General features: G+C 34.0%; 1 protein-coding gene across 1 annotated transcript in view; it reads right to left on the bottom strand.

Moving 5' to 3' along the window:
* Positions 1-25,357, bottom strand: part of SLC25A36 (solute carrier family 25 member 36) — a 49,497-nt gene that overhangs the window by 9,264 nt on the left and 14,876 nt on the right. The window contains exons 2-5 of the mRNA XM_057545083.1: positions 14,504-14,668; positions 10,424-10,501; positions 8,240-8,340; positions 130-196 (exon numbers count right to left, since the gene is read on the bottom strand). Of these exons, the coding sequence (XP_057401066.1) occupies positions 130-196; positions 8,240-8,340; positions 10,424-10,501; positions 14,504-14,668 (411 nt within the window). The remainder of the gene's footprint in view (positions 1-129; positions 197-8,239; positions 8,341-10,423; positions 10,502-14,503; positions 14,669-25,357) is intronic.

The following is a 25,357-nucleotide window of genomic DNA, read 5'->3' as shown; positions in this document are numbered from 1 at the left end:
CAAAATCAGCAGCAAATGAGGGGAAAAAATGTTCAGATACCTGGCACTGAGATCTCACTGATACAAATTTATAGAAGAAATTTAGTTGAAGCCAACTTTAACAAATTTTGTTTTAATGAATTAACATACCTTGCATCAAGCTGTAACCGAGTCTTTATAAGCCAAATGGGGTTGGTCGCTGTGATTGCGGTAAAACCTAAACAAACATGTTTAAAATGAACTCTGGTAAAAATGAAGAACATATTATTAACTTCAAGATTTTTAAAACTATATAAATCTATATTAAAGAAAATATATAAATATTTAAACTATCAACTGATGTATTTTACTTTACACTTTTATTTTACAAATCCATTCAACCATGAACATCTGTACTTTTTATTTCCAAATCAGTCTCAAATTCTGACCATAACTAAAAGATTCTTTTAAGAGCAAAATCTGATTATATATAAACTTCTCTTCCAACATATTCAGAATATGCTATGGGTGGCACTCTCTACTCTCTACGCTAAATTCAGAAACCCATTTCTACAAAGAAACATAGAAATTTTGTGTATTCTAGGGCTTTTTAGCATGCAAACTCTACAATAGCTACTTGGGGTCCAACTAAATCACAAATCACTATGTTCAAAATGGAGTCTACATAAACGTCAGCATTTACCAATATCTGATCTTAAGTTGATTGTACAACAGAAAGAATTGTTGTTTGGCCTTGTGAATACTTTTTATAAGCACACAATTACTAATACTGTTAAAATAATGGTATCACAGAGATAAGGTTTCTGTTAGGGTTAATAGGACAGATCTATCTTTCATCCACTTAAAAACATACAAAAACTTAAAAGTTCAAAAAGTTACAAATCAGAACTTCCCTCTTACTTTTATAGACACTGAAGAGAGAAACTTAAGGTAGAAGGTAGTTCTATTTTACTTTAAAACTAAAGTACTATGTATTAACTATCAATGCAGAAGGGTGGTCCCCTAAGATGGCTCATTCCAGGTAGTAAAGTAAGATCTCTGGAACAGTATGTTTCTAGGCTAGTGCATATCTTTTACTTGCTATCTTCCTAGTGTTAGGGGAAAATAGCAGCACATGAAATGCAATCTTGATGATGGAAATTTATGAAGATTGCTTCATCTATACAAAACAGGATTTTCATATAATACTTGTGAACACTTAAGATCACTACACAAACTTGATAGAACTTACATCAACCTACATTTATTCATTTGGCCTTTAAATTCAGTGAAAACTTACATGCAGAAATGTCTAAGGATCTTAATTTTTAATACTTGCTATCAAATACTAGCGGGTCAAGCACATTATTTTTAGAAAGATTTTGAAATATAACCAGCACATTTAATATTAGTAAAGTACTTTCAGGAACAAAAATGCTGTGGTACACTTAGGAGTAATTTGTCTTTTTAGTTAACATATAGTGGAGAACTAATCATAAACCTTTTTTCGCTTTCAGAGTTAGTATGGGTATATCTACAAAGGCAAAATAATTTTACTAAATTGTTTACAAAGTAGAATTTAGTCTCACAGGTTCTTTTCCCTTCTATAATGTCAGATAATTAGCTAACTCAAATTTTACTCCCTTAATCCACTATATTAATACTGCGGAAACAGCCAGATGTTTCACAAAGAGATGCTCAAACTGACTCTATTATCAAGCAAAATAACTGAAATAAGTTTGGTTTAATAACTCCTTCAATAATTTTGTAATGATTATATAGTCTCCATTTCTCAAGTGCTTTTAATACTACATACATACATAATATAAAACTAGAAAGGGACCGACAATTTTGTAAGCATCAGCCAGTACTAAAATAATAAAAACTTAATGTGTTGGACAGGGTGTCAGGAAGATGTTTCAAATAAAAAGTTCTTTTCATGCATATATTCTTGATAAAAGGAAAGAGAAGAAAAATATGAAACCAGATCAGTTTAAATATTTTGTTTGGAAAAGATTTTTCTTGCATGTTGGCTTAACTGAGAATAAAGTTATGGAGTTCAATTTTTTTTTCTCTTGAACCCCATTCTTCTCAGTGAAAATGTCAAACTAAAGATATTCAAATTATATTCTAAAGCAAATGTGCACCTGACATCAGAATTCTGGTCATAAGCCTAATTTGATGATTCTTTATTTTAAACTTAAATATGTGTATTAGCTAAATGTCTATACAGTAATATTAGGAGTTTATTAGTAAAAAGCTGCTTAGCAGCTCAAACCAACAAAACATTGCATTACTCACAATGGTTTTTATTAATTATTATGTGGAAATTTTAGGAAAAAAACATTTGCTTTTTATTAAATTTTAAAAGCATAAAACTGGGAATGCTCATATCCAACTTTAAAAAAAAGCAGTCTGTCTAGGTAAAAATCTCATTCAATTTATTATACTTTACTTGAAAAGAAGATGAGCATCAAAGCTTTTTTTTTAAAAAAAATAAAAGTTCTATGTCTAAAAATATAAGCTTAGGACCCAAGCTCATTAACACTCTTCCAAGTCTTAAATTCCTCAATTAGAGGCTGAAAAAAACCCCATATGTGTAAACTTTAAAATATTATAATACATATTTATAAATATTACTAGGAATAAAATTTTAAATACCCATAATGCTCTGTACATGTTAATAAACTAAACAGGAAGCAAACAACAGGTATTTCTCACTTAACTAAAATTCATTTCCAGACACAGATTGACCTACGGAACATGACACATTAAAATTTAGGTAAGTGAGAGAATGTCATCATCTTTTATCTATACAGCTTGTGCTTACTACAGTTGGGGCTCAACTCTTCCAGTAACAAGCTAGTTCTTAATAAAGACACTAGCCTAACTGCTAGCAAACCATTAAGTTAGACAAAAGAATCAAGGCATAATCCACAGGTTTTTAGCTATTGGTCCTTTACCAGTTCTGGTCCTTGGGTTTTATGCTATTACATCCTCCTAACCAAAGACACTCTAATTATAAACTTATGGAGACAGTATTAGGCTAATTAAATCTAGAAAAATATAACCTATTAATTCAAAACATGAAACAAGCAGGAAGAAATAAAAATTTATTACTAGCTTAGAATTATATATGGTAAGGCAGTTTGAAGTTGACAAACAGTCAAAGTTAAACATATCTTCCTACTCCTTTTAAGACAAAGATACTGGGGATGGTGCCCCTGAAATTTAGAAATTTCCTATTACTTTTTATTTTGACATTTAAATTTTGTGACATTTTGATAATATGCTATTTCATATTAATATTCTGAGCACCCCATTGAACATTAAAACTGATTTAGAAGTATATGAAGAATCTATTTGTAGGTTAAGAAGAATTAATGTTGCTGCTCCACAGTCAGTTAAAGCAAAATGGCAGTATACTGGCCATGCTATTAGTAGTATAGTTAATAGTTTATTAGAAAGTTTAAAAAAATCTTTTAAAAAGCAATTTTTAAAGTTTTGTTTCATCTAATACTCCATTTGATAATGTAAACCAATTAAAAACCAGATTAACAGAAATCCTGGTTATAGTAAACTTGCTGAAAATGTCTATTTCATTAAGTGAGTGATACCTGTAGTATTGCATTTTCAGTACTTTTTATTTCAATTAACTTCTGTAAGAACAAAGCTCACCTAACCTTCTAAGAAAAATATATTAAAACTACTAAAAAAACCCAAAAAAACCTAATTAAAACTAAAACAAACAAGATCCCATATATTCTTGTCCCATATTTGGAAAGTAATGGTAGGTATTAAGACCAATGTTTTTGCAAGAAGGTAGAAAGCCAAGTATCAACAGATAAGAGAATAGAAAGCACTGTATTAGACTTTTAAAATACGTTATGCTAAGCGAAGAGAACTACTGTTTTTTTCTAAAAGCTGTCGGACGGCATGATACCATTTATAGCTATGTAAATCTTAAATACTGTTAAGGAATTCTTTGGAGGTCAAGGCTACTATGGCCAAGCTTACGACCCCAAGCTTTTGTACACGATGACTGAAAAGTTACCCAATTCTTCCTTCTAGAAGGAATATTATAAAGGAATTAGAATTAAAGTTTTATAAAATACTCAGATAATGCACACACAAATTCAGGAAATAAAAATTCATTTCCCGCCTTCTATTAATTCCACAGCTATTATAAATTCCCAGGGTGTGTTTCTTATAACTAGAGGCTGCAAGAGATGCTCAGATCAGTACTCACGAGGTTTAAGTTAGTCCATATTTCTACAGGAAGTGACCTGCGGATGGGGAGCATGAGATGACACGATCTCACTCTTTTCTCGGGAGAAATGTACAGTAAATGCCTAAAATAGACACAGGCTTTTCTGTATCATAACAACAAGCAGTGACCTCATCAGAAACATGTGTACAAAATGAATCCCATTGGAAGGATTTGAGAAATATTTACTGTGAGATCTAACTTTTTGAAAATTTTAAGTTAAAAAAGAAAAAGAAAGGAATATAAGAATGGGCCATAATTTTTTTTAAAAAAGTACCGAGTACTGAAAATTCTGCCATCTGTAGCAGTTTCAGAGTCCAAATACTTACCTAAAAGAAGATCAATTTTGCCTTAAAGAAAAAATGCTAACCTTGTCAAAGGGGAATCTAAGAAAATATTTAGAGGGGATTATCATATCCCATTTTCCTACCATTATCTACCATGCTCAGAGCTGAAATCACAATTTTCTATTCCTTAACAATCAGCCTACTTAGTAAATCTAAAAAAACAAAAACAGGGGAGGTCCCTGGTGGTCCAGTGGTTAGGACTCGACATATTCACTGCTGTGGGCCCGGGTTAAATCCTTGGTGGGGGAACTTAGATCCTGCAAGCTGCGCAGCACGGCCAAAAGAATTAGAATTTAAATAAATAAATAAATAAATAAATAAAACAAAAATAGAAAATTCAAGTAACTTCATTTTGTAACTATAATTTTTTAAAAAAAATAAAGTATAGGTGGCTACAATAGTACCTTTCACCTTTTGCACTATGATCAGTAATATTGCACATCCATTTTTATGAAATATTTTGGATTATTTTGTATTCAGTTTCTTGTGCTCTACAAAATAAAAAACAGGAAGAATGTTTACATACAAACACACAAAACGTCTAGCCATCCATTTGGCTAAATAAACTGCCATGGACAAATTATTTAAAAGAATATTTTATAATGCAAGACAAAATTTCTACTTAATGAGTAAAAATTTAACCTTTAATAAGTCCAATAGAAAATGTATCCTGAAAAATAACAGTGAATGCTATAAGCAAATAAAACCCACTAGGTATGTAGTAAATGTTAAACAATTACATTGTTGGTATTGAAAAAATTAAGCAATCACTGTGTGAATATATAATCCAATAAAAATCAGAATTCATTTCTTTTAAATCTGTACTGTTGTATAGAAAAGTATATACAACCCAGATAAAAACTTTTGAAAATTGGGAGTTACTATAAAGAAGAAATGTAATACTATTTTTTTTTTTTGTATACACGCCTGTGTCCAGGTGTATACAGAGGGATATGCAAATTCATTTTAACAAAAACACACAGAAACTCTCAAGAAAATAAATACCCTCAATAGCTAAGATACATTTAGTCTGGCAAAGGTCATATGGGGAGGGGGTGGGGGGAAGGCAGGTAAAACAGAGTCACCATTACTTAATTTGATTAAATAGCCTCACAAATGGAAAAAAATTTTTCAATGTATGAAAATGCATAGCTCAAATTGAGAGGTTTACAAATTCTTATACTATTCCCTTGAAATACTAAAACAAAAGAAAATAAGATGGCCTTTAAACAAACTGTCCTTTTAATTAAAAAGGTTTAGTATCTAAAACACTCAAGTTCATATTAATAAAATACAAAATGCAACTGAATTGAGAGGTTACTTGGAATAAAAACTATATACAAGGTATGTTACTGAAGCTTAATGCATGTGCTATTTGATGTAGCAAAATCTTGCAGACACTATCATTAATGGTGTATTTTAGTGCATTTTTGATATTAAAGTGACAAGGTTAGCATTTTTTTTTGAATAGCCAGTTAAAAAACAAGTTTTCACATGACTGCCTCTAAGCACTTTGCACCCCCAATTCATATTTTGAAGACCTCTAAAAATTATCCTGAAGAAAAACCAATGCAGTCTGGTCTAGATTTTTACAAGAATGAAGGGAGCAAAAGGCTACCGTAACAAGTCTGCATGGGACCATTCAGTTCCACCAACCATGTAGCTATGTATAAAAACTGCAAAGCTAAATGTTATTGCTCATGAATAGTGCAAGGAAGCTCTGAAGGCATAGTTCTCAGAAAAATCTAACTGCAAACAAATGGAAGAAGTATTTTCAAATTACACAATAAGTGAATAGTGCAAGACTCTCTGAACAAGTATAAGACTATCAATTTACCAAAATTCAAGAAATTCAAGTTGGGAAATAGTATCAATGTATAAATAAAAACTGAAAACTATGAGTTAACATTTGTACACATTTGAGAAAAAAAGTACAAAATGACAATTCCACTGAAATTCTCTGCAATGTGATACAAATATAGTAATAAATTCTGATTAGATATTCCAATGAAAAAAGATGTTCCAGTGGGAATTAAGATATACTGAAACTCTAAATTTGTAATACTGAATATATATCTATCCTCAACTTAAAATAATTGCTTACCTACTTTCTTGGCATCAATTCTTTTAAAAAAGAAAGATTAACATTTCTTTACAATTTTCTGGGGTTAAGAAACAAAAACATGAACACTGGTAATCCAGAAATATATTCTTAAAAACCCTAATACAATGGTTATGTAGTTTGAAATTAGCCACTAACTTTACACTCAAATTTGTAAAAGGAAAAATCATATCTAGTTGTATTCAACATCTGTAAAAGTATATTAAAACAATTCTAGTTGTAACTAGATGATCTCTGTGGTATTAAAGAACTAATTCTCAAAACATAAACCTATGTAGAGCAACCCACTCATTACAAGAATAAGGTAATGGAGATTCACATAAATTACCTAACTTGCCCAAGATCTCTCTTCATTGGTAAAGAGTATTTCACCACCTTGATCTTTAAAGCTTTACCTTCCAGCTTTAAAACTTCAATGAGTCAGTCAACAATTACTAAATATAAAAAGCCATGAAAATAATTTCTAAGGTACATGCTAGATTTATTATATGGCTATTGACCTTTCAGAAATTAGTATTTCAAACTTACTCTTAGTTCATTAAATATGTGGTTGAAATTGATCCAATTTATTTCTAAACAGAAAATGGTTAACAGTTTAAGGCACTCATTATTAAGCATCTAATTGAAACTCAACATACTGATCAACAGTTGACAAAAGTAGTTATGATTTGCTTTATAAAGTCACAGCATATTTTGGAAATGTGAGACATGGTTAAATATACAACAAATCTCAGAAAACTATAGAGAATTTTTCTAATGAGAACCAAAGGTCATGGCTTTGTCTAACATGCAGGGCAGCAAATGATTCCAGAACCACACTAGTCAAACCAATCTCCCAGTTTATCTTTAAGGCAGTGCAGAGGCCCAGGACTAGTTGTTTTAATTCAGAATCATATAGTCTCATCAATGATGATAGAAGAGTTCCTGGAAACATTTCTAGAGCAAGCATGTACACATATCTGGTACCTACATTTTGAGTGTTATCTTAGTGCGATTTATGTGGAATGATAAACATATTTTTCAATACATACGTTACAAAAACTCTGAATTATCAATAGTATATCACTCACAAAAATTTCAGCATTTGAGCACAGGACAAAATGAATACTTTACCAAGAACTGCCGGCACATTTCAGACAGAAGCCAAAACATGCAGCAAAAAGGGAAAAGGCACTAACAGAAATTGAGGAGAAAAGAGTAAATTACAGCTCTGTAACTTGTAAGTGTAATTATGGTTGGATTGTTAAAACTGTTAAAAGTGATCACTAAGTATTCAGTGGACTACAAAAGACAATGTAAATATTATATTACCTGCATGCTATCACAAACTCCTAAATACAAAAATGCCAATTGACAACAGATTTTACATTTACCACCTAATCAAATTTATTGTATACTAATAAATGTAAAAATCATGTTTACAGATGCTAATCAATGAAAAGCACATTAACTGCCTTAACTTTACAAGGTTAAATTCATCAAAATTCAATATTAAGTCTCTAGGTGTCAGAAAATTTTTTGTTTTTTAATATCATATATTCATACCTGCCATTGCAGCTGAAATCATGTGTACCTGGGTAGAATCAGGATCAAATAAACCATTCAACTTTTCCTTGCAGTTTGAATAAGCAGCAAAGTATATTGCTCTAAAATAAAGATTTAAATTTTGTCAATAAGCATGTTGCTTAATTCATAAGATTTAAAAGACACATAAATTGATCTTTATTATTCCAGAGTCCAGAAATCTAAAAACATAATGTCTTAGTTTTTAGTTACATTCTCATGTAACATCACATACATTATCTTTTCATGAAGACCATGAAGTACTTTTTGTATCAACTCATTAAAGATAAAGTATCCTCAGATAGTCCTACCCCAATAATTTGACAGCAACTAACTGAAAAAGTGTAAGACTTTGGCAGGCCTATATAATGCTAATAAGGCTAAGTTAAATACACTTAAGTAAACGTGATATGAGTACTTTATGTTTTTTTGAAGAGAGGAAAGGTAGAACTGACTCAAGTGATCAAAGTATATGTTAAACAATTTTGAGATACTGTGCTATATACCAATCTGTACTACACAAAGAGTAGTTCACAGCACCCTTTAAAAGAACAATTGCAAAAGAAATCAGTCCCATCAGGTGAGATCTTGTTTTCTAACATTTGTAAACATTGCATTAAATTTGTAAATATTTTCCCTGTTAACTTATTGACTGTGACTTCATGCATCTCAACTACCTCCTCACTGTTTAGCTTTCCAGGCATTGAGTTACTTGCTTGCTGTATCAAATATCCTACTATTGCCCAACAATCCTGATTATCTGTCCAATAAGGGAAAGAGTAAACAAGTAAAAATGGGGAGAGTATCACTGCTGTGCTTTTTTAATGTGCTTAAGAAAAAAAGGAAGTTAATATGACTGAAAATGAAACATTCTACTTCATGAAAAAGAAAAAAAAAGGATACATTGAATGATACCAAATTAGCAAGGGGAATAAATAATGCATTACTAGAAATGAATAAGAAAAAAAAGTATCCTAATGAGAAAATGGGCAAGGAATATACATAGGTAATTCACAGAAGAGAGATACAAATGACAAATAATTACAAGAAGGAGGACACGAAAGCACCAAAATAAAACAAATGTATATTTAAAAGCAAAAAAACAGCGAAAAATCATGGTTAGTCTATTTGGCAAGTATTAAAAGACATGGATAGTAGCCAACATTGGTAATATGTGGATAAAGAGCAACTAATTCACTATCTGAGAATAAAAAGATGGCATGCCTTTTCAGAAGGCAATTGAGCAATGTTCACTAAGTTTAAATGTTCATACGTCCTTTTATCCAGAAATTCTACTTTTCGGTAACTATCCTAAAGAAAAATATTTGCTTAAATACTCAAGAATAAAGGTACAGCTATGTTCACAAAACCATTGTTTTTAACAGCAAAAATCTGGAAATAAATCTAAAGGTTTATCAATAAGGGATCAGTCATACTATACAATTTTTAAAAGCTTCACTTATTTTCATGGAAAAAGCTTCAAAACAAATTTGGTGAAATATTTTTAACATGATTCAATTTATGTAAATAATAATAAGTCTACATATTATGCTTTTTATGTACATAAGCCAGAAAAATTAATGGAAGACTATAAACCAACTGCTTATCAATGGTGGTTATGTATGGGGAGGGAAGAGGAGTAACTGTGTGGAAAGGTGCATACGGTGAGAGGTGATGGGTTTAAGGTAATATGTCAAGCTTTACACTACACTTTTTTTAGTCTTTACAATAAGAATGAAATTTTGGATCATTTTAAAAAAAGAAAGAGCCCATAAAAAGTTGAAACCCAATAAATAAGATATGGATCTACTACACTGTTTGAATACAGAGAGCTGGGTACACATTTTCACTCTGAATGTGAACTCTGCAGTGTTCTATCATGGAAGAAGTCAATCTAAGATAAAAAGAAATCATAAAAAAATGACAAAATTAATGTCTTAAGGCCTTCTTGGTTTCTTGAACTTGGTGCAAAAACTGCTTCACAATGATCTAAGAGGTCCTCTGCACCTGCACACGGTGAAATCTGCCTATCCTTTTAGATGGCTACTGATACCCATTTGTTACACCACAGTGCTTTATCTTGATTTCTCTTCAGCATCTCCCCTCATGAAGCTTGAAACAAGAAAGACTGCCACAATTTGATTAACTTAAATGTATTTTTTTTACCTGGAAGGGGCCACCCCCACTAAATTGGGGCCTAATCCTCTAAACAGGGAACGAGGCCCTTCTTTTTCCAAGATCACCCTGAAAGAGAAAAACATTATTTAGAAAGAAATGTCCTTCCAAGTGTGGTACTTTATACAGCAAATGTAGAGTCTAAATTCCCCATGTTTGCTCTATAATATGTTATAAATACTCTTTTGTCAGTGTTGCTCACTTATGAAAATCTGTTTTTCTTGACAAAGTATAAATTAATAAAGATTGATAACAGATTTAGCAGCAATAAAAAGCACTCCTTTCAGATTCTTTCCTGAAAGTTTTCAAGACATAATTATCAATATAGATTTCTACATTTACTTTCATATGATCATGCTACTCTTATCTTCAATCTCCTCTATTTTACTACCTTTACCAGCAAATTCAATTCCCAATTAGAAATGTAGTTCCCTCCTAGTATTTGAGGTCCCTTCCTTGATATTGGACAACTCCCTCATACTGCAGCATTATCTTATCCAACCATTCCAGGGAAATGCCATGACAAAATTTATCACCCTAACATCCTTTAGGGTACTAAAATGGTGAGTCTGCTATTTCTTCCTCTACTTAGTTAACATTTACTATATTGAATAGGTACTGCATAAAGACTAAGCAGAATAAGGAAACAGAAAAGAGGGTAAGGCCCCTGCCACTGAGAAGTTTGCTATCCAGTCGTGGAAAAAAGAATTATATTGAAATAAATAATTTAACAGACCATATCAATAAGCAAATACTATACAAGCTAGATATATATGCCCAGTAGGAAAAGGAACAGAGACATGTCCAAGTCATGGAAGGCTTTCTGAAGGTGAGTTATTAAATGAAGTTTTGGAGTAAGAAACAAAGATTGAGGAAGAGTAGGTATTTTAATTCAGACTTAACAGACTGGGCCAGTGGTTCTGAAGCACCTATATACTTAAGAATGATCTCTTGAAAGGCAGCTGAGCAGAATGGTTAATTAAGGGCCTGAACTGTGGGGCCTGACTTCCCAATATAAAAAGCTCAATTTTGGTAAGTAATGACTTTTCTCTTATTCTTATTTTCATCAGCAGTAAATAGAGAAAAACAGTACTTTTGGGGGAAGGGGGCAGGTAGGGTGGTGCTTACTATAAGGAATAAATAAGTTAATTTAAAAAAACAGCTTAAGACTTCCCTGGTGGCACAGTGGTTAAGACTCCGCCTGCCAATGCAGGCGACGTGGGTTTGAGCCCTGGTCTGGGAAGATCCCACATGCTGCGGAGCAACTAAGCCTGTGGGCCACAACTACTGAGCCTGCACTCTAGAGCCCACAAGCCACAACTACTGAGCCCAAGTGCTGCAACTACTGAAGCCCATGTGCCTAGAGCCCATGCTCCGCAACAAGCCATCGCAATGAGAAGCCTGCACACCGCAATGAAGAGTAGCCCCCGCTCGTCCCAACTAGAGAAAGCCCGCGCGCAGCAACGAAGACCCAACGCAGCCAAAAATAAATAAATTAAAAAAAAAAAAAGAGCTTAGAAGAGTACCTGGCTCACAGTAAGCACTTGGTAACTCTTATCATTATTACTGGAGCATTTGTTCAAAATGCAAATTTCTTAGATCCCACCCTCAAAGTATTCTTGATTCAATAGGTACAGGACAGTGCCCAGCAATCTACATTTTTACCACGCCACCAGATGACTGACACAGGTGATACAGAAGCACTTAAAAAAAAAAAGAAAGAAATTTTATTTATTTATTTGGCTGTGCCAGGTGTTAGTTGTGGCACACAGGATCTTCACTGTGGCATGCATGTGGGATCTAGTTCCCTGACCAGGGATTGAACCCAGGCCCCCTGCATTGGGAGCGCAGAGGACCACCAGGGAAGTCCCCAGAAGCACTTTTGATAAAACTAGATTAGACAGAAGCAGAATTAAGAATGACAAATTGCAGAGCACAGTTTGAAAATTTCCGTGTTTGCTAGCCCTTTCTGTGTTAATAATCCCTTTGAGAAGTAAAGGAAGGTAAGTGTCCTTTAAAAAAAACACACATTTGCAAACACTCACAATTTTGCATACAATTTCACCTAATTTACAGACCTCTTGAAGCTCATCCAAGAGCCCCTAAGAAATTGACAGAGCCTGGGGGGAATTCCCAAAGTTCCTGGTTAAGAAGCCATGAAACACTTCATAGCCACTAGGATGGCTATAATCAGAAAGAAAGATGGAGTAAAACAAAGGTTGGTGAGGAATTTTATTTTATACTTTATTTTTTGGCAAGGAACTGGAAATCTCATTCATTGGTGGTGGGAATGTAAAATGATGTATCCGCTTTGGAAAACAGTTTGGCAGTTCCCTAAGTGTTAAATATAAAGTTACCATACAACCCAGCAATTCCACTCCTAGTATATCCCCCAGAAAAATAAAACATGTGTTCCTATAACGGCATTACTCATAACACCCCAAAAGGGGAGACAATGCAAATGTTCATCAACCAATGGGTGGATAAATAAAATGTGGTATGCACCTATACAATGGAATATTTGGCAATAAACAGATATTTGTTACAACACAGATGAACCTTGAAAACATACTAAATTGAAAGAAACCAGTAAAAGACCACATACTATATAATTTCATTTATGTAAAATGTCCTGAATATGCAAATCTATAATGAAAGAAAATAGATTAGTAGTTGTTGCCTAGGGCTAGGGGGAGAGGAAGAGGAGAAAACAGGAGTGACTGCTAACAGGAAAGGGCTTCTTTTTGTGGTGGTGATGAATAGGTTCTAAATTTAAAGTGTGGCGATGGTTTGAACAACTCTGTGAATATACTAAAAACAACTGAATTGTACACTTTAAATGGGTGAATTTTATGGTATGTAAATTATCTCTCAATAGAGATGTTGGGAAATTAAAAACCAAAGGAAGAAACCATGAAACAGACTGATTAGGACAGAGTCCCCGAGTAGGGAAAAAATGGGAATAAGAGTCAAGAGACTTTAAGGCAAGAGAATGCGGAGTCGGAAGCCATCTGGATACCGATGACAGGTGAAACATTAAACTGACTCTTAAATGAGAAATCAAAACAGAGCCCAGAGGGATTTCTACAGTTCCTCTGAGGAAAGTCAGAGAAGGCAAAACCACTGAAAAATAGAATAAAAAAATATAGTATTGTCACAAAGGTCAAAGGAAGAATTTTAAGAAGAGGAGCGTTACATTCGGTAATAACTGTCAAAATCATGATATTAAAATACTCTATTATTAAGCAGATAGAAGTATATATCTACAACAATGGCATTTTAACCCCAAATTGTTAACAATTTTATTCTACCTACTCATGTACTTAAGTAAATTTGAAAAAAGAGTGATGAAATCTTTTGGTAGTGAAAAACACACAGTATGAGTTTACTTGCTACTACAAAATAAACACTGCTGAACTAAGCTCAAATAGATTATGTCCCAACTGAGCTGATAAGACAGACACACAAGGCATTCAGTTACATATCTAAGTTTAAACATATAAAACTCAATTTCAATAGTTTTGAAATTTCAAATCTAATTTGTAACATAATGAAGTATGGTAAAATGTAAAAACACATCTTTTTCAAACCATTAAGAAATGCCGAACACTGAAGTACATTTTAAAATCAGTAGAACTCTGCTTTAAATCTTAGTTATATTTAGGTTATATAAAAATCAGACTGACATTAAATGGATGTACTTACTTGTGTGAGCACTTGGAAAATTAAAAATACACATAAAGAGTTAGCATTTAACATGATCACATTTCAAAAATAAATGAATTTATTTAAACAAAACAAAATACCTATAATGTCTTGAGAAAATAAATCCACTGGATAAATGTAGAAAAATACTCCAAATACCCATGATTTGGAAATAATATTACATTTTATATTATCCAACTTACTGTTCCTCTCCATTAGGGATTATTGTTTCTACTGAATTTATGGGAGTAATTCTGTCATTAAGTTTGTAAAAAACCTTTTTAAATATGGCAGAATATAAATAAACAAACATGGGCATCATTAAGGTAAAGCCAACCAAAAAATTCATGAATACTGTGCTCTCACTTTAGACAATGGAGAGGTCCAGGAGACACTACTCGATTGACACTGGCTCCAGCCATGGTGTTCAGCTGAACTTCAGAGATATAAAGTGTCACAGAAGATGACTGCAGCCGTGTTTTTACAACTTCCAGTGGACATGTCAGAATAGCTCCCACCGTACCACCACATCTACAAAAAAATGCAAAGAACAAAACTTATCTACTTAATTCACAAATTAGTACACATGCGTAGAGCTGTGAAACAAATGAACAACTGGTGCTTTGTGAAGGTACTAAAATTTACGATTTTTGGTTTTAGAAGACTAAATAATTTTTTAAATGTTTCACTTATTTGACTGTATACAAACACCTTTAGTAGTTAAAAGTAACTGAGCTTAGGGCTTCCCTGGTGGCGCAGTGGTTGAGAGTCTGCCTGCTAATGCAGGGGACACGGGTTCGAGCCCTGGTCTGGGAAGATCCCACATGCTGCGGAGCAACTAGGCCCGTGAGCCACAACTACTGAGCCTGCGCGTCTGGAGCCTGTGCTCTGCAACAAAAGAGGCCACGATAGTGAGAGGCCCGCGCACCGCGATGAAGAGTGGCCCCCGCTTGCCGCAACTAGAGAAAGCCCTAGCACAGAAACAAAGACCCAACATAGCAATCAATCAATCAATAAATCTTTAAAAAAAAAAGTAACTGAGCTTAATATCTACCTAGCAAGAATAATTAGCTGAAGATTCCAAACAGTGGGTGTTACTACTGAAATTTACTGTTACGTCACATCATAGCTTTAAACACTGTTCTAGGGTTTTATTTGGTACTCCTTGCCCAGATATTACTTGTGTTGAAACCTAGACCATTATTTGAAGTATATCCTATTTCTCAAACTCCTATCTTATCTTTCAAAATTCAAGAAATGGTCTTGAGAGCAATATGAAATAAACCACTGATGGATAATCATACATGTCCCCTTATTTTAAATATCCAAATACTCAGAGACATTTCACCTACAAATAAATACGGAATTTGAATCTCAAAATCTGTATGTTAGGCCCACCATGTGGGAATCTGTGCAAAGTAGGTAGGCTTAGCTAGAAGAATCCAATTTAAATATAAGGACTGATCACCAAAACAACAACAAAATAAAAGCTCTTAAATGATATTATTTAAACTTTTTAAAGGTATATAAGAGACAGGCTGAGTAATTATTCTTTTTAAATGCAAGACTGGAAAATAATTTTCTCTTAAAGCATTAATAGCTACTCAATGGAGCTCTGAGAACTGTTTTCTAACCAGAGGAAAATCACTCAAGAGACCTCTTACTGCATTGAAAGAGAAAAGCAGACTGAGTCAGAAGTAACCTGGACCTCCAAAACAGGCATTAGAGCAAGAAGAAAAACAGCCCACCACAGAAAGATACTAAACAATTCTACGTCTAGAATTTTAAAAATGTGTATATACAAAAGATATAATAAAAGGAAAGCAGGCATGAAAACAGTACCATTCCAAAAAAAGTTAAGACAAGAAATCATTAACAAGAGTATTTCATATTAATTTAACAGTACATGCCATCAAGAAAATAAAATTGAAACAAAGTTTATGCAATAAAAGTGAAAAATTAACACAACAAATGAAAAACAGAGAACATCCACATGTAAAATAAAACTTGATTCTTACCTCATATCATATTTTAAAAAGTAACTCAAAATGGACTATACAAAACTTCTAGAAGGAAACATTTGGAGAAAAATCTTTTTGACTTTGGGTTAGGCACACATTTCTTAGATTGAACAACAAGAAGCAAACGCATGAATCATAAAAGAAAAAAACTGATAAACTGGACTTCACCAAAGTTTAAAAATTCCACACTCTGGAAGAAACTGTTAAGAAAATGAAAAAAACAAACCACAGTCTGAGAGAACTATTTGCAAAACACTTATCTTGTAAATGCTTATATTCAGAAACAAAACTCAAAAAGAACTAAAAAAAGATGAACAGATACTTCACCAAAGATATATGGATACAAATAAACACAGAAAGATTTTTCAAAATCATTTTTCATCAGGAAAATGCAAATTAAAACCTCAATGAGGTACACTGCACATCTACTAATGGATAAAATTAAAAAGATTGACAATAAGAAGTGTTGATACAGAGCAACTAGAAACCTCAAACACTGCTGGTGGGAATGCAAAATGGTAGATTTTTTTTTGGGGGGGGGGCCACACTGTGTGGCTTGCAGGATCTTAGTTCCCCAACCAGGGACTGAACCCCGGCCCAGCAGTGAAAGTGCAGAGTCCTAACCACTGGAACACCAGGGAATTCCCACAAAATGGTAGATTTTGGAAAAAAAAAAAAGGTACAGTTTGAAAAAAAGACTGGTGGTTTCTTACAAAGTTAAACATATTACTGCCGTACAACCCTGCAATCCCACTCCTAAGGTGTTGACCTGGGAAAAACCAACACATACAGGCATACTTTAGAGATATTGTAGATTCAGTTCCAGACCATCCCAATACAGTGACTACCACAATAAACTGAGTCACATGAATTTTTTGGTTTTTTAGTGCATATGGAAGTTATGTTTACACTATACTGTAGTATATTAAGTGTGCAATAATAGCATTATGTCTAAAAAAAGTACGTCTTAATTTTTTAAAATGCTGATCAAACTTATAAGTTTTTGCTTTGAAAAAGCAGGTGAGTTTCTTTTTTAAATTTTTATTGACATATAGTTGATTTACAATGTTAATTTTTACTGTACAGCAAAGTGATTCAGTCATACATATATATTTACATTCTTTTTCATATTCTTTTCCATTATGGTTTATCACAGGATATTGAATACAGTTCCCTGTACTGTAAGAGTAGGACCTGGTTGTTTATCCGTTCTATATATAATAGCAAATTTATAAGCTTTTGCACAGCGAAGGAAACCATAAACAAAACGAAAAGACAACCTACAGATGTGGGAGAAAATATTTGCACATGATGCAACTGACAAGGTATTAATATCCAAAATGTACAAATAGCTCATACAACTCAATATCAAAAAAAACAACCTAATCAAAAAATGGGCAGAAGACCTAAATAGACATTTCTCCAAAGAAGACATACAGAGGGCCAACAGGCACATGAAAAGAAGCTCAACATCACTACTTATTAGAGAAATGCAAATCAAAATTACCATGAGGTATCTATCACCTTACACCAGTCAGAATGTCTATCATCAAAAAGTCTACAAATAATACATGCTGAAGAGGATGTGGAGAAAAGGGAACCCTCCTACATCGTTGGTGGGAATGTAAATTGGTGCAGCCACTATGGAGAACAGTATGGAGATTCCTCAAAAAACTAAAAATAGAGCTACCATATGATCTAGCAATCTCACTCTTGGGCATGTATCTGGAGAAAACTCTAATTCAATAGGATACATGCACCCAATGTTCATAGCAGCACTATTTACAATAGCTAAGACATGGAAGCAACCTAAACGTCCATAAACAGATGAAAGGATAAAGAAGATGTAGTATTATATACACAATGGAATGTTACTCAGCCATGAAAAGAAATGAAATAATGCCATTTGCAGCAACACTGGATGGACCTAGAGATTATCACACTAAGTGAAGGAAGAGAGACAGAAAGACAAATATATGATATCACTTCTATGTGGAATCTAAAAAAAATGCTACAAACAAACTTATGGTTACCAAAGGGGAAAGGGAGAGTGAGGGATAAATTAGAGTTTGGGATTAGCAGATACAAACCAGTATATATAAAATAAACAACAAGGTCCTACTGTACAGCACAGGGAACTATATTCAATATCTTGTAATAAACTATAATGGGAAAGAATCTGAAAAGGATATATATAAAAATAACTGAATCACTTTGCCGAACACCAGAAACTAACACAACAATGTAAATCAACTATACTTCAATTTAAAAAACAAGAGAGAAAAGCATACAATTTATTTAATGTAAGTTTTAAGTGGAAAACTTTATAAGAAAACGAAGACTCTAAGAAGCGGCTAAAACTGAGCATTTTTATGCTAGGTTTGATGAAGAATGGAAAATCGTGGGAAAATGTGATAGGACAGAAAAAGGGTATGAGCAAAGAAATAAAAATGCTGTTGGGAAAATGGCTCTGATAGACTTGCTCAACACAGGGTTGCCACAAACCTTTAATTTGTTAAAAAAAAAAAAAAAAGGCATTATCTTCAAAATACAATAAAGCAAAGTGCAATAAAACGTGCTATACCTATATATGTCCACACAAAGACCTGTCCATGAACGTTTACAGCAGCTTTACTCCTAATAGCCAAAAACTGGAAACAACCAAAATGTCCATGAACTGATGAAGGATAAACAGACTGTGGTCTATTCATACAATGGACTACTGCTCTGTAATAAAAAAGCAGCAACCTGGATGAATCTCAAAAACATTATGCTAACTGAAAAAAAACGGCACAAAAGGCTTTCATTTTATAACATTTTCATTTTTATGACATTCTGTAAAAGGCAAAACTAGAACAGAAGTAAGATCAGTGGTCACCAAGAGGCAGCTGAGGTGGGAATAACTGACTGCAAAGGGCATGGAGGAATTCCTGGGATAACAGAAATGTCCTATGTTTTGATTATAGTATAGGCATACATCATTTTATCGTGCCTCAAAAGTAATGAGTTTTTTAATAAATTGAAGGTCTGTGGCAACGCTGTGTTGTTAGATGATGGTTAGCATTTTTTAGCAACCAAGTATCAATACATTTGGGTTTTTTTTGTTTTTTTTTATTGACAGCGCCTCGCGGCTTGCGGGATCTTAGTTCCCCAACCAGGGATCAAACCCATGCCCCCTGCAGTGGAAGCGCAGAGTTCTAACCACTGGACAGCCAGGGAATTCCCAGCAATCAAGTACATTTGATCCTTGAATAACTTGGGGGTTAGGGGTGCCAATCCTCTGCACAGTCAAAAATCCACGTATAACTATATAGTCAGCGCTCCTGTATCCGTGGTTCCACATTTGTGGATTCAACCAACCACGGGTTGTGTAGTCCTACAGTGTGCATTTACTGAAAAAAATCTGCCTATAAGTTAACCTGTGCAGTTCAAACCCGTGTCGTTCAAGGGTCATCTGTATTTTTATATAAATTTATTTATTTACTTATTTATTTTTGGCTGCATCGCATCTTTGTTGCTGCGTGCGGGCTTTCTCTAGTTGTGGCGAGCGGGGCTACTCTTCGTTGTGGTGTGTGGGCTTCTCATTGTGGTGGCTTCTCTTATTGCAGTGGCTTCTCTTATTGTGGAGCACGGGCTCTAGGCACGCGGGCTTCAGAAGTTGTGGTGCTCGGGCTCAGTAGTTGTGGCTCGTGGGCTCTAAAGCGCAGGCTCAGTACTTGTGGTGCATGGGCTTAGCTGCTTCGCGGCACATGGGATCTTCCCGGACCAGGGATCGAAACTGTCTCCCCTGCATTGGCAGGCGGATTCTTAACCACTGCGCCACCAGGGAAGTCCCCGGGTCTTCTGTATTTTTAAATTAAGGTATATACGTTTTTTTTTAGACATAATGCTATTGAACACTTAATAGACTACAGTATAGTATAAGCAAATCTTTATATGTACTGGGAAACCAAAAAATTAGTATTTCTCAAAAATTCCACTTATGACTTTAAATAGGAAATTAAAAAATTTAATCCCCCAAAAGAAAAGATCAAAACCATGATTATATTTTCAGAAATCAAGCATCAATTAGACAAACACTAGGGCCATAAAAGATTTGAAACAAAATTAAGTAAGCCAAGGGAGACTTCTACACTCAATGAATAAGAAACTGATATTTTTAAACAGCTATGAAATAGGCTTAAAAACCTAATTATATATAAGGCCCAAGGAGAATCTTAAAAACAGAAGCCATAGTTTATTCATGTTAATTGTTCAGGCTAAGTAGTAAGAGATATGAATCATCACAGTATACATTGTAGTATATACTGCAGAACTCAAGAGAGCCTACATGGTAGACCACACTGTATTCACACTATACTAGTGATTTATTTATAGTAACTCATATTTGTTTTTATTTATTTTTATTTTTATTTTTTTTATTGATTAATTGATTGATTGATTGATTGCTATGTTGGGTCTTCGTTTCTGTGCTAGGGCTCTCCCCAGCCGTGGCAAGTGGGGGCCACTCCTCATCACGGTGTGCGGGCCCCTCACCATCGCGGCCCCTCTTGTTGCGGAGCGCAGGCTCCAGACACGCAGGCTCAGTAATTGCGGCCCACGGGCCCAGCCGCTCCGCGGCATGTGGGATCCTCCCAGGCCAGGGCCCGAACCCGTGTCCCCCGCATTAGCAGGCAGACTCTCAACCACTGCGCCACCAGGGAAGCCCTCATATTTGTTTTTAATTCAAATTTGCCTAGCTTTTTGAAAGCTGTTTAATATATTTACTTTGTAAGCTTATTGAACATAAAACCCAATAAGACCCCAAATTTGTAATAAACATGCAAAATTTATATTCTGTAAAACCTAAAGAATATGTCCTTGGTTTTCACAATGAACCTGAATTACTTCCATAATTAAAATAAATAAAAACAAGCAAAAAGCAAAGTTAGCACATTCACAGGAATGACTACCTATATCATACTCAGTCATTCCTGGTTCCGAGAGAATAAACACATTACACAAAGAAAACAACCAACCAACCTACCAGGGAAGAACAGTATCTATGCCTCACAGGCTTGTTGTAAGGATAATATACGATACATGATATAACCCATGACGTGACACATAGAAAGTACTCAATAAGCATTAGCTACTGAAGTTGTCAGCATCTATTACTGATTATAGCAACTAAATTTTTTAACAGAACTATTACAAATACTTTATGGCAGACCACAGACATATATACTATGATTCCTAAAAAAACCACTTCAATAAATAAAATACATGATGATCTAAACTGTACAGAGCTGCGGGGGGAGGGCGGTGTAAATGGGTGTACACACAAGCACTTACACTGTCCTGAAGCAGTTTTACATTATAAAATGCAATAGGTATGTAGTACAGGAGTGACACTCCAGTGTTTCTCATGCTGCTTTTATCTTAGTCATTTTAAAGTAATTATTTTGTACACTGAAATCATCATAATTGATGTAGAGAACAAAACTACTGCTGCCAATAAACATTTAAAAATCTCTATGTATGAAAGCAGGATTAACTACATTAGATTTATCTCTTCACCATGTCAAAAATCTCACTGTCTAAAGGAAAATGCCACAAGGACAAAGAGAGGAGAAATTAACACGATTTCAAGCAATGAAGCAAATGGGAAGGATTAACTGCCTTGGCAAAGAGGAAGAAAGGCTTGAAGAAGGAAACACCAAAGAGAAGCAAACAGTTTTGCCCTGCTGAACCCCTTACAACAGGCCTAATGACTAAGGGCACCAAGTACTCAAGATGGAGGTAAGGCTAAGAATTTAAAACAGAAGGACTGGCTGACAGGTAATGTAGCAAAGCTAGGATACCCAGGTGGTATTCTCTTCCTCCCCGCCATGGGTAAAACTGTATTCCAAGGCAGAAGCCTAATTTTCTGAAGAACATGAACTCAAACTGTGAGGTCAGGTTTAACGGGTACAATGGATGCAAAAAACCCACATCAAGTTACAACACTGCAATCTTTCATAATACTGGAGACAAAGATCTCGTGAATTTCTAGAAAGAACAAAAGGTCGCATACACAGGAAAAGTCATAATAGCATCACATTACTCAACAACTGCAGAAGATTACTTATTCTAGAATTCTATGCCAAACCTAACTATTAAGCAGATAAAATAAGAAGTTCCCGCTGGTAAGGAGACATGGGGGAAGGGAGCAGGGAAACGTTGGTTTTTATTGTCTTTCAGCAGCTTTTTTAAAAACTATACGTATACATTTATTTTTTTTTTTTTCCACTGTAACAGCTCCTTTACTTTGCAGTGAAAATTGATTTGTATATTCTTTTCCTCTGAGTCCTTGTGGGATTTTTTTTTTTTTTTTTTAATTCAGACAGAAAGTCACAAAAATTATACTCATCCTCATCAGTTCACTCAGTCCCATGTAATTAATTTCTTTTTTTTCATCTTGATCTTTTGTTAGCACTTTTATGAGTTCATCAGTTTTTCATTAGAGTTCTGAAAATGCTTATTCATTCAGTTCAGCAGTACAGTCAGTTACCAGAAACCTGTACTTGTCAGAGTCTTTTCCATGAATTTCTTGAAGATGAAACTCTTTTATAGGAATATATTTGCAAAATCATCAGAGTACACCCAGAACTGTCTGTAAATGACAAAAGACTTAAAAATGACCATGGTTAAAGATTTGATGAAAGTTCATAATAATGCAGTTGACAAGAAAATTAGTTATTTCTGAGATATACATTTTAAAGTAATAACTAGGATTATTACTTATAACATTATACCAGAACATATAAGATTTTTAGACGTTTCCTGTAATGTCTGAAACATTTATATTAACATATTTCCATACATATTTCCATACAAATACAAATATAAGATTTTTAGAAATTTCATGTAATGTCTGAAACATTTATATTAACATATTTCCATACATATTTCCATACAAATACAAATATAAGATTTTTAGAAATTTCATGTAATGTCTGAAACATTTATATTAACATATTTCCATACATATTTCCATACAAATACAAATATAAGATTTTTAGAAATTTCATGTAATGTCTGAAACATTTATATTAACATATTTCCATACATATTTCCATACAAATACAAATATAAGATTTTTAGAAATTTCATGTACTGTCTGAAACATTTATATTAACATATTTCCATACATATTTCCATACAAATACAAATATAAGATTTTTAGAAATTTCATGTAATGTCTGAAACATTTATATTAACATATTTCCATACAAATAACCCAATGAAAGTTTAGTATTAGTTGTTTTGTTTGTTTTTTTATACTGCAGGTTCTTATTAGGCATCAGTTTTATACACATCCGTGTATACATGTCAATCCCAATCGCCCAATTCAGCACATCACCATCCCCACCTCATCGCAGTTTTCCCCCCTTGGTGTCCATATGTCCATTCTCTACATCTGTGTCTCAACTTCTGCCCTGCAAACTGGCTCATCTGTACCATTTTTCTACGTTCCACATACATGCATTAACATACGATATTTGTTTTTCTCTTTCTGACTTACTTCACTCTGTATGACAGTCTCTAGATCCATCCACTTCTCAACAAATGACTCAATTTCGTTCCTTTTTATGGCTGAATAATATTCCATCGTATATATGTACCACAACTTCTTTATCCATTCGTCTGTTGATGGGCATTTAGGTTGCTTCCATGACCTGGCTATTGTAAATAGTGCTGCAATGAACATTCGGGTGCACGTGTCTTTTTGAATTACGGTTTTCTCTGGGTATATGCCCAGTAGTGGGATTGCTGGGTCATATGGTAATTCTATTTTTAGTTTTTTAAGGAACCTCCATATTGTTCTCCATAGTGGCTGTATCAATTTACATTCCCACCAACAGTGCAAGAGGGTTCCCTTTTCTCCACACCCTCTCCAGCATTTGTTGTTTGTAGATTTTCTGATGATGCCCATTCTAACAGGAGTGAGGTGATACCTCATTGTAGTTTTGATTTGCATTTCTCTAATAATTAGTGATGTTGAGCATCTTTTCATGTGCTTCGTGGCCGTCTGTATGTCTTCTTTGGAGAAATGTCTATTTAGGTCTTCTGCCCATTTTTGGATTGGGGTGTTTGTTTCTTTGATATTGAGCTGAATGAGCTGTTTATATATTTTGGAGATTAATCCTTTGTCCGTTGATTCATTTGCAAATATTTTCTCCCATTCTGAGGGTTGTCTTTTCGTCTTGTTTATGGTTTCCTTTGCTGTGCAAAAGCTTTGAAGTTTCATTAGGTCCCACTTGTTTATTTTTGTTTTTATTTCCATTACTCTAGGAGGTGGATCGAAAAAGATCTTGCTGTGATTTATGTCAAAGAGTGTTCTTCCTATGTTTTCCTCTAAGAGTTTTATAGTGTCCAGTCTTATATTTAGGTCTCTAATCCATTTTGAGTTTATTTTTGTGTATGGTGTTAGGGAGTATTCTAATTTCATTCTTTTACATGTGGCTGTCCAGTTTTCCCAGCACCACTTATTGAAGAGACTGTCTTTTCTCCATTGTATATCCTTGCCTCCTTTGTCATAGATTAGTTGACCATAGGTGCGTGGGTTAATCTCTGGGCTTTCTATCTTGTTCCATTGATCTATGTTTCTGTTTTTGTGCCAGTACCATATTGTCTTGATTACTGTAGCTTTGTAGTATAGTCTGAAGTCAGGGAGTCTGATTCCTCCAGCTCCATTGTTTTGCCTCAAGACTGCTTTGGCTATTCGGGGTCTTTTGTGTCTCCATACAAATTTTAAGATGATTTGTTCTAGCTCCGTAAAAAATGCCCTTGGTAATTTGATAGGGATTGCATTGAATCTGTAGATTGCTTTGGGTAGTATACTCATTTTCACAATGTTGATTCTTCCAATCCAAGAACATGGTATATCTCTCCATCTGTTGGTATCATCTTTAATTTCTTTCATCAGTGTCTTATAGTTTTCTGCATACAGGTCTTTTGTCTCCCTAGGTAGGTTTATTCCTAGGTATTTTATTCTTTTTGTTGCAATGGTAAATGGGAGTGTTTCCATAATTTCTCTTTCAGATTTTTCATCATTAGTGTATAGGAATGCAAGAGATTTCTGTGCATTAATTTTGTAACCTGCAACTTTACCATATTCATTAATTAGCTCTAGCAGTTTTCTGGTGGCAGTTTTAGGATTCTCTATGTATAGTAT

The sequence above is a fragment of the Balaenoptera acutorostrata genome, chromosome 4 (assembly GCF_949987535.1).
Source record: "Balaenoptera acutorostrata chromosome 4, mBalAcu1.1, whole genome shotgun sequence".
Taxonomy (NCBI): Eukaryota; Metazoa; Chordata; class Mammalia; order Artiodactyla; family Balaenopteridae; genus Balaenoptera; species Balaenoptera acutorostrata.
This window is presented reverse-complemented; position numbering and strand designations above follow the sequence as displayed.